This window comes from Haplochromis burtoni, unplaced genomic scaffold (genome assembly GCF_018398535.1).
Source record: "Haplochromis burtoni strain Fernald_Lab_line unplaced genomic scaffold, NCSU_Asbu1 Contig_79, whole genome shotgun sequence".
In the NCBI taxonomy this organism is placed as follows: domain Eukaryota; kingdom Metazoa; phylum Chordata; class Actinopteri; order Cichliformes; family Cichlidae; genus Haplochromis; species Haplochromis burtoni.
The window spans coordinates 1,557,255-1,567,227 of NW_024582440.1; the positions used below are offsets into that span (position 1 = coordinate 1,557,255).

The window sequence follows — 9,973 nt, forward strand, 5'->3', positions numbered from 1 at the left end:
TGGACTGCTGGACATTCCATTCAAAAAAAGTACTAAGGGGGAAATACCTCTTACACTCCCAACATTACTGAATCACTTCTTGGTGCGGTTTCTCTATTACAAATCTGAAAACATATAAACATTGTTTTTAATGCAAAATGGTTCACTGAGAAAGGATTATGGAATCTAAGAAAGACTGCAGTAACTCCAACTCAAAGTGAAAAGCACTCTTATTACGTATGTCTGACATGCAGCGAGAATCCACAGCGTCATCATATTCAAACCACAATTCATGTCATTTCCATATGGGGGTTCGATTTCCTTTGTTATTGTGAATAGTCATACGTTGCTTTTCATGGACTTTAAACACAGTTTTTACACTGAAAAATCAGTTTGGAGTTCTTTATCTGCTCCTTTTAGGAACTTAGTAGGGTCGATGCGTGTAAACTTGTCACTTAAAAGCAACAGGTTGAATAAAAATTCAAAATATATAATGATTATAATAAGGTGAGGAAGGTGAATTATTGATCACAGAAAATGATGTCAGAGTTTATTTCCATGATGTCGATACCAACCCATATGATGGGAGTGGTAGAACATATGCAACACACTAGCTGCTTCTAGGCCAAAAAAAATTCCCCTTCATGTATGAAGCATGTTTAACCATTTCTCTTCCAGTAAGTCTCCTCCCTCGCCAGATTTTGCTATAAATTAAAGCAACTGATGAGCTCTAGTATACACATTTTTCTCTTCTGAGCAATTCAGCAAGATCCAACAAAGCCTTTTGTGCAGCAGCAGCAGGAGCATCAGCATTTCTGTGGACCAGCTATTCTCTTCATTCCAGCCAGAACACTTCAGCATCTTATCCAGCAGAATGACTTCTCAGACCGTCCTCCTGTGCGTCCTGGCGCTCGCGTCTTTCTTCAGCTCTGCTTTGTGCTCTCCTATGTGCAACAACCGCTGCTGCCGTTTCGTGGAGGGCTTCCCCGTCAGGCTCAAGAAGCTCAGACAGGACTATTCACGGATCAGAGATTTCTACGTGAGTAAAAGCATGTTCTCTGCAGGCATTTTTGCAGCATCACCAGCCTTCCCCACAGCGGGGATGCTGCACTTTCTCACTTCTGCCTGTCAGCCTTTGTGGGTGCACGGGTGTCTCACGGCGCACTTACTATTTTTTTCTCCTTCGCTGTTTTTGCAGGAAGCAAACGATGACTTAGACTCAGCGCTGCTAGATCAGTCCGTCGAAGACTCCTTTAAGGTAAGATTCTCGAGGGGGGAAAAAACCCTCTCCACAAAAAGTTTAGGATTTAATAAGAAAAGCATGAAAATAACCACGCTGATGTTCTGCTCCATCAGAGCCCGTTTGCCTGTTACGCCATGAACAGCTTACTGGAATTTTACCTGGACACGGTTCTGCCGACAGCCATGGCCGGAGTGACTGAAGACACCAAGAACTTAAAGCCTCACGTGGAGTCCATACAAGAAATTTTCAATACCCTGAAGAGAGATGTCACCCAGTGTGTGAGTATCTGACACGTGTTAACTCCCACAGCAAAACAAACCGTGTAAATATTCACCTTGCGCTGCTTTAAGGTCACGAGTATCCTCTGTAGAATACGCAAGTGCATGCCTTAAACTACCATTCAGTGGCTTCATATGACTTTTTTGTTATGTTCTCTCAAGTCGTTAAAGATGGCAAAAAAAAGCCGAGCAGAATTCAATAAAACTATTTACAAGTAATCACTGCAAAGTATGTTTGGTCAGGTGGATAGGGTTTGGTTGATAAAATACACCTATAAATTGAGTTATATATTGATTTTGATTTTTACTTTAAATAGCCGTTTGACTTTGTGATCATCTGCAAGGAAGTTAGCTTCTACTCTGCATTTACAAATATCCAATTTCTTAATTCATTGAACCAAAAAATTTCCAAGTACCCTGCGACAGGTTGATTCGGGTTTAAGCGAGTGCTCACAGAACGAGTCTTAATACTGCATTAGTCATGTGATTTTTGAAATGCACAAGTGTGCATCTTCCAGATTTTGCAAAAAGGGAAGAGAAGAGACTGAATGTTCCTGCCTTAAGGTTCTTTTCTTAATGTTGTCCGCATGCAGATCACCAGTAGTAACATCATGTCTCTTTTGCTCTTCTTACAGAGGAACTACTTCTCCTGCAAAAAACATTTCGACATCAACAACCTGAACTCTACTTACACTCAGGTGAGTGTCAAAGTCACACATGCAGTGAGGCAATATTTGTAATCCTGATTTCAAAAGAATATGCATGCCTATACTTTTCGCCATTTGTACTAAGTGAACCTGTCTTTGCTCATCTGCAGATGGAGAGCAGAGGTCTATACAAGGCCATGGGAGAGCTGGACATATTGTTTAACTACTTTGAGACATACCTGGCTTCTAAACGACACAGACAATAACCTCTGCTGGAAGACCTCCTGACCTAAATCAAGATATGAAGCTCATCTCTGGGAGAAACAGAACTTTTACAAGTATTGACAGATGTGAATTTTTTGTATGGGACTTACTGAACTGTTGTCTTTATTTTTTATGAGACGTTATAACCAATTTGTCCTATGGACAATTTTCTGTTAGGATCCTTTTGAATCATTATCATGCTGTTTTAAAAAAGGACACTTTGTTATAATAATATTACATTTGTTATAATTATTTATAAAGATGTTTCATTCTGTGTTTTTTATATTTATTGTGCCTTCTGTTAAATTGAAATAAATTACTTTAATAATATGACAGATGTCTCTTTAGAGTTGCTTTCACGATATGTAAAAGCTGCTATGTTTGCCATTAAAAGGAATAGAGCACTGAATACATCACATCCTGCAGTATACGTGAGGAACCATAGACTGCACTGTCAACATGCTGATGCACTAACCTCAAACGTGACCCATATACATCACTTACCAGCAGCAACACTGCTGTATCTTAACTTACCGTAACTCCAACTAGCCAGCCTCACCCTCAATGGCATATGCACACTTGCATGCATGCAAAAGTAATCTCACTTAGTCACACACATTTAGAACAAAACTGACAGGCAAACTAAAACCACTCTGTCACAATGAAGGGAGCACAAAGTCATGGGGAGCAATTGCAGATTTATTTTGGGGAGGGGGTGGTGAAAGCATCATACAACAGTCAATGATCTGAACTGCAAATAAAGAAGAAGAAACTGTACACAGACACCTGTGTACTGTAGTATCTTTGACTGTTTTTTTGAAAGTGAAGCATCTACAAAACAAACTCACAAGCATCAGTGAGGTTCCAGACCTGACTCAGGGCTGCACTGAAACTACTCCAGGACATTTCGTCAGTCACTTGCTGACTCAACGTGGGATGAATAGTATCAATTCAGCAATGACAGTACCTTGCAAAAAGATATCATTCATAACTTTGTTCTAACAGGGCATTGCTATTTTTTTGACCTGTGCAAAAAGCAGTTTGTCAGCAGTGTTGTGGTCAGTGCTTTTATTATTTCGATTTTTTTAAAGATGCTTGCAGATTCACACTTCAGTCACCCCCCGCCCCCCAAAGAGCTCTGGAATCGGTTCCACGTAAACCGATTAAGATCACATCTGGTTGTTATGTAATGAGTGGACTTTCAGACAGCAGTAGCTTCAAAGCAGGCTGAGAAAAACTGAAGAATCATTTTCACAAGTTTCACGCTGGTACTCTTACACTAAATATTCACATCCACCTAAAGCATGGCATTGAGCAGAATGCAACATCTCTGAATATTGTACAGGCATGCTCACGAACAGCAGGTCACAATAAAGAAAGCAATTAAAATATCTGTTCCTTGGGCAAATGAAATACGGCTGTGTGGAATCTTTGAAAATTACGTTTCATGGTGTTTTCAGTGAATAGAACATTTTCACAGATGCATGTGTGTCTGATTTTGTTGACGGAAATATAAACAAAAAAAGTCTTTCACTCATCTGTTTCATAGCTCACGTGTATAGGAAAGTAACAAACAGTGCACACAGACGCATATGTGTTCCGCACCCTGGAAAAAAAAACATTTATTCAGAGGTTTCGGTACTCGATCACGAGGCAATTAATCAAAGGGAAGGTACCTCTTATAAGACTGGTTCTAAGGCTGCAAGTGCATATTGAAAGTTCAGTCAGTTTGCCGCTACACTATATGGACAAAAACGGTCACCTTCACATTGCACCTACAGGAGGTTTTATGGCATCCCATCCTACATCCGTAGGCAGAGCAACTATGATGTCTTCCGCTCTTCTGGGAAGGCTTTCTATGACATTTTGGAATGTGTCTCTGGGAATGATTGCCCACCCCCCAACAGTGGTGTTGGACAAGAGGCTTGACTTGCAATTTCTGTTCAATATTTTCTCAGAGGTGATTTTGATGGGGTTAAGGGAGGTCAGGGTTCTGTACAGGCCAGTCAGATTATTCCACACCAAACTCATACTTTTTTTTTTTTTTTTTTAATTAATAGAAAAACAAAGTCTGTTTAGAAATCATGAAGCTATGTGAGGAAACAAAAGCATCTTCAAGAAGAAAAGGAAACAGCAGTCAGATGTCAAATAGACCAGCTATGATTCATTATTTAGAATAATTATTTGCATGTTTGCAAATAATATTTCTACACACACATGCACCAAATTTAGATCCTTCAGAGACTGATACCCTTTAGATAGAACGTGACACACTCAATTATGAGTCATTAGCCCACCTTCTTGGCATGACACGATGAGTAAAAGGACACAGTGCATGACATGTCACTTTGTAGGCACAGTATGGATATTCTTCCTGGCAACCTTTCTGCATCGTTCACTGGAAAGACATCGGTGTGAGCTCTGATCATGTTGTGACGGATTTCACAAACACAATATTAAGAGCTGTTCCCCACACATTGCACAACTGGGTACTTGCTGAAAAAGGACATAACCATATTAGGTTATGTTCTGCAAATGACAAAAGTGCCACACAAAGCATGTGGTTGTCACAGTACGATCCTATTCTACTATAACTACTCACTGTATAACTGCATATAAGATGAAGATCAGTGTTTCATGGCAGAATATTAGCACAAAAACTGTTAATAACAATAACTATGACTTATTATTACTATTATTAATATTAATGAGGCATCTGATAGCTGCCAAATTCATTTTGTAGCACCACAATGAGCCTAAACATGCAGCCTCACTCACAGAGAACAATCTTGAAAAACAATCCAGCAACAGGTGGTCTGACTGCCATCAGCTCAGGTCTCATAGTCTGAGAATTACAGAGGAGCCACTGAGAGCCTGAATTCATAAGCTGTTCTCCAAAATAATTTATTTATTAAAGCTTGAAACCAAGAAAAAAAAGCAGCTTTTCTTAAAAAAAAAGAAAAAAGAAAAAAACAAGTTCTTTGGGTAGCGACTGAGAAATCAAAAGCCATCCATTGTATTATTTCTAGAAAGGCCCCTCACTTTGCTTTCCAGTATTTATAACTTGCACTATACTAAATGTATAGTGACACTTCCTTGTGCAACTCAGCTTTAAAGATCAAAACATGTTTCTCCAAGAAGCACACCTTTGTTACAGGGACCTAAAGAAAATTTATCAGAAAAACGTAATCAAAGCAACCGCGCTAACCACAACATGCACGCTGGGCTGTTCTTGACAGTAAGATGATGTGGATTTCCATCACACGTGAAAGATAAGCCACTGTACATGCTAAACTGACAACACAAGGATTCCATTTCATGTCTGGTTTACTCTGTGCTGCGGGTTTCTTGCTGAGGTAATGTGCCGCATCTACGGCTCTACTGTCTGCAGCAGGTCAAGTCAGAGCCGGCACGTACAAGAGGATGTGTGTTTGTGTGTGAGAATCAGGATGGCATGCCACTTCAAAGAACTCAGAGCTGTGTGTCACCAGCTCAGCTGAGAAGTCTCCATCCTCTACATTTCCCCACACCTTTTAAAAACAGTGAACACAACAATAACATATTGGAGGCCAACTTGCTGACAGTTTCCAGACCAGGAAAAATTATTTAATCACTTGTTTTTAAATTGATGAGGGGGAAAAAAAAAACAAGCATCTAAACCAACTTCCTCTGATCGCATTTATCACAAATCGCATCAGCTGCTGAGAATATTACTTTAGAAAACATGTACATATAGTGATGACATTTTACAATGCTGCTCATCTCTACCCACCCAGACCGCAGAAAGAGTCCGGGGACCCATCCTTTGTGAAAAGCATGCCGAGTGGGCGCCCTAAGGTTCTGATGCATTTGTAGTGAGGGGTTGAATCTCCACAGGACTACTATTACAAGGGACTCCCCTGGGGCCCAATTTACCCCCTCTCTCACTTACCTGGCAGAGACACACGTCTTACAGAGATGACTGTGGGTTTCGTCACACTCAGAGCTGGAAGCTCAAAGTCTACAGTTGCCTTGCACCTGAACCATATGCACTAGCGGGAAACTGCTCTAAACACCCCACTGTTGGCAAATGTCTGTGTTGACTCAATGCCACTGTGCTGTTTTGCTACGCAAATGCGTATATTCCAGGAGTCACTCATTCTAGCAGGGATGATACAAACTGGTCACGAGTTGAGTCTGTGCACTTCGGCTGAAAGCCACAATTCCCAAATCGACACAAGAACCTGAATCATAACAGACAAGTGTTTCAGTTGAAAAATTCCCTGAATGTGGAGGCATAGGTCAAATATGAGGAAGATAGATATATATAGATATATCTATTTATATTTTCCCTGTATTTACTGAATTTCATAAAATTTCAGTTATACAACAAAACAGACTTGAAGTGCAAGACTTTCAGTTTTACTTTGAGGGCACAGGAAAGGGGTTTTAGAGCTCAAAGTCTTGGCTTTGTGATGAGATCTTGAATCCATACTATACAGAAACACAGGCATTCACACACAGATCCTGTTTTTTTCTTTAAAAAAAGAGATAACAGAAAGTTGGTGTTTTATGGTTGTTGTTTTTTTAATCCAAAGCTGAAGCAGACAAATGTACGAGAGCTGAACAGATTCCAAGACACATCTGTGTTTCCACTACAAAAATGTGTTGAGAGGGACAAAAAATAAAAAATAAACATTGTCACAAACATTTCATGAACATTTTTCCTGTAAGAAATTTCTAGGTGCGATATGACAAGTAAAGTGGAAGTGATCTTACAAAGTGAAGTGGCCTAAACTGACAAAATTATACAATAATATTCCCATGATTCCCAAAGTGAGCTGGGAAGTGTCCTGTTGCATTAACAAAACACTACAGAAGGAGAGACCATTATACTTTCTCTGAATGTGATGACAGCTTGCTGGTGGTAAATCAGACTGTGCACAAGGATGAGGAGCAGCTACTACGTACTTTCTAACCTATCAGTTTCCGAGGAATTGTGAAGAACTGACAGATGATAATGGAACTGCACTAGATTAGTCAAGTTGAGTATATCCTGACTAACCCTGGTGCAACCAACAGTAACTGGAAATGACCAGTGTGCCTTCTGTACTCCCAAGGGGATGCTACTGCTTACATAAAACACGGGAACACTCCCTACAGTTGCTCAACATCTCTTCAACACATGTACAAACAGAAATCACTCGTAATTTGATGACAAAAAACATCTGCATAGCATTAACCTGAAATATAATCTGGCAACGTTTTAAATTCTGAAGCAAAACATTGGTAAAAGCTTGAACCAAATGGTAAGTTTGAGTTAAAAGCCATTTGCTGATTTAGCAGTACTCATTAAGGCCTATGTTAAAACGTTTATAGAATTCATAAAAAGTACAGTATAGGCTGCCTCCAACTCTCCTATGAGCTACATGCAGGAGAAAGACGGGCCAGTTTCTGTATTTTAATGTGGCTTCCCTCTCTGCCCTAAAATTGTGTACCTGAAAAACAAGCGTAGATAAAGATAGGAGAGAGGGGCCACGAGTGAGGTGCTCTGTCAGAACGGCCCCTGTGTGAGTGCATAGGCCTGTGTTCAACATTCACAAAGACAAACTGAACCTGACACACACTCCGAGTCCCGGGAATCAGCAGCTTACTTCTAGCTGATTCCAACAATCGAGGACAGAGTCTTTACATTCCACTTGTCAGTTCAAAATACATCTGCTTATTTTGCATGTAAGAAAAACTAAACCTTCCCTTGTGTGTCTGTGTTTTTTTGTTTTTTTCATTTTTGGGATTTAGCCATCAGAGTTAACATTCAAAGGTTTGGGGCTTGAGCTGGAGCAGGCTTGTGGGGTGGTGTAAAATAACTACTGCTAATGCTAAGGCGTACATCTCCTATTCCAACATTAGAGCCCCTGTGAGTACACAACCTGATATTTAGGAAAGAAGAGGCAAGAGGATGTGTCAGTTCCCCATTCTCCCCTTTTCTAAATTTCATAATCTCTTCAGTGGTGTAAAAACACAGATCAACATCCCCTCTGCTGCTGCAGAGCGATGAGTTGTTAAAATGGTAGAGTAATAAAAACAAACACTCTTACAAAACATTACAATTTGTCATGAAAAATAAAACACTGAGAAAAAAAAGAAAAGAAAGAAAAATCCATGCAACCCGACTCACGTGTCGACAAATTATTGCTTCCTTTTCACAACCTGTGTTTGTATGTGAAAGCAGGCATGCATGCATCTTTCAGTGAGCAGCAGGTGTAGCCACGGCGTTATTTGCCTTCTTCCTCCTTTTCATTAGCAGTGGATTGGTCGAGTCCTCGATGGTCTTAATTCTGATTTGCTCGTAGTCGACCCTCATTGTTGCCAAGGCACTAGTCATTTCTTCCTGTTAAATTGAGAAACAAAACAAGGCCATTAGTTTTATTTACTTATCAAAATCTGTGGTTTTAATGGGAGACATACATTTAAACTATTTGGTTTATCAAATAAGCAAAGCAGGTGCCAGAGCCTGGCATGCACTTGATGTGAAGCTACTACTGGGAGTTTTTAATTTTTAAATCCAACACAGACAAAATACCCTCACACCAGATTTTGATATTTAATCCATTCAAATTACCAGAGACCAACAAGCTACTGATAACTTCATCTGTTTTACTTGGTGAGCCTGTTGCAAACACACTCAAGTAGAAATAATAGATTAATAAACAAAAATCATGACATGATTCCAAAAGTTGATTTGTTTTTCCTTTTAGGTAGACTACTTGTTTTCCACACACTGCCCTAGATCCACACGCTGGGTTGGTAAAGCTGCTCAGTCTCAATGACAACATTGCAATTTTTTTTCTTGTTAAAGTTTCCGTTCACATGAATGAAAACTAATGTGATTAATATAACTATTTTCACCAGACACTGTGTTAGAGGAAGAGAAGAAGAAGAAAAAAAAAAAAATACAGTTCCACTGAAGCTTGTGGTTACACCGGTTCAGGTAGCACAGATGTTCCAGTATATTAGCTGCAAGCATTCCCAGTACAGCACATCAAGTACTCATTTGTTTTTGCTTACACAAGAAACTTGCAGTTTGTGTTTTCAGATTCATAAATAAAAGACAAAAAAATACAACTTTCCATGTTTAATTCTGGATTCTGATATCAATGAGCTATTAAAATGTTTGCTTGGAACACAATTTATTTTTGCACGGAAACCCCCCCCCAAAAAACTCTTAAATGTAAATGGATTTTTGCAATTATCAAACAACTGAAACCGCAACAGGTAGTAGGTGTCAACTTTCACATTAAGTAATTTTTCTATTTGACTATTTGTCACCATAAAAGCTGACAACATATGGATGGTGCAACGATAAGCAGGCATCTTTTACCTTGACTTCCTCCCATGCGTCCTTCTCTTCCATCAGAACCCGGCTGGTGTGAAGGGGGGTCTGGGGAACCTCCATTGATTGCTTTAGGATGACACACAGAGGCAAATTCATTCTTACATACACATATACACATATATATACACATATATACACATATATACACATATATATACACATATATACACATATATACACATATATA

General features: G+C 39.5%; 2 protein-coding genes across 2 annotated transcripts in view; one reads left to right on the top strand and one right to left on the bottom strand.

The window, feature by feature from the left end:
- The first annotated feature begins 564 nt into the window (after positions 1 to 564).
- On the top strand, positions 565 to 4,429 carry il10 (interleukin 10). Its single transcript, XM_005924708.3, has 5 exons — positions 565 to 1,018; positions 1,178 to 1,237; positions 1,336 to 1,500; positions 2,136 to 2,198; positions 2,318 to 4,429. Exons 1-5 carry the CDS (start codon positions 854 to 856, stop codon positions 2,411 to 2,413), a joined length of 549 nt encoding a protein of 182 aa, XP_005924770.1. The 5' UTR covers positions 565 to 853; the 3' UTR covers positions 2,414 to 4,429.
- Positions 4,430 to 6,952: 2,523 nt separating this feature from the next.
- mapkapk2a (MAPK activated protein kinase 2a) overlaps positions 6,953 to 9,973 on the bottom strand; it is a 37,564-nt gene continuing 34,543 nt past the window's right edge. Inside the window, exons 9-10 of the mRNA XM_005924707.3 lie at positions 9,772 to 9,852; positions 6,953 to 8,781 (exon numbers count right to left, since the gene is read on the bottom strand). Of these exons, the coding sequence (XP_005924769.1) occupies positions 8,638 to 8,781; positions 9,772 to 9,852 (225 nt within the window). The 3' untranslated portion in view covers positions 6,953 to 8,637. The remainder of the gene's footprint in view (positions 8,782 to 9,771; positions 9,853 to 9,973) is intronic.

What these genes read in the sequence shown, in the direction of transcription:
- il10 (XM_005924708.3), top strand. Translation starts at nt 854, where the DNA reads ATGACTTCTCAGACCGTCCTCCTGTGCGTCCTGGCGCTCGCGTCTTTC. An exon ending in AGAGAGATGTCACCCAGTGT is followed by an intron (nt 1,501 to 2,135) that starts GTGAGTATCTGA and finishes CTCTTCTTACAG; the next exon opens with AGGAACTACTTCTCCTGCAA. An exon ending in TGAACTCTACTTACACTCAG is followed by an intron (nt 2,199 to 2,317) that starts GTGAGTGTCAAA and finishes GCTCATCTGCAG; the next exon opens with ATGGAGAGCAGAGGTCTATA.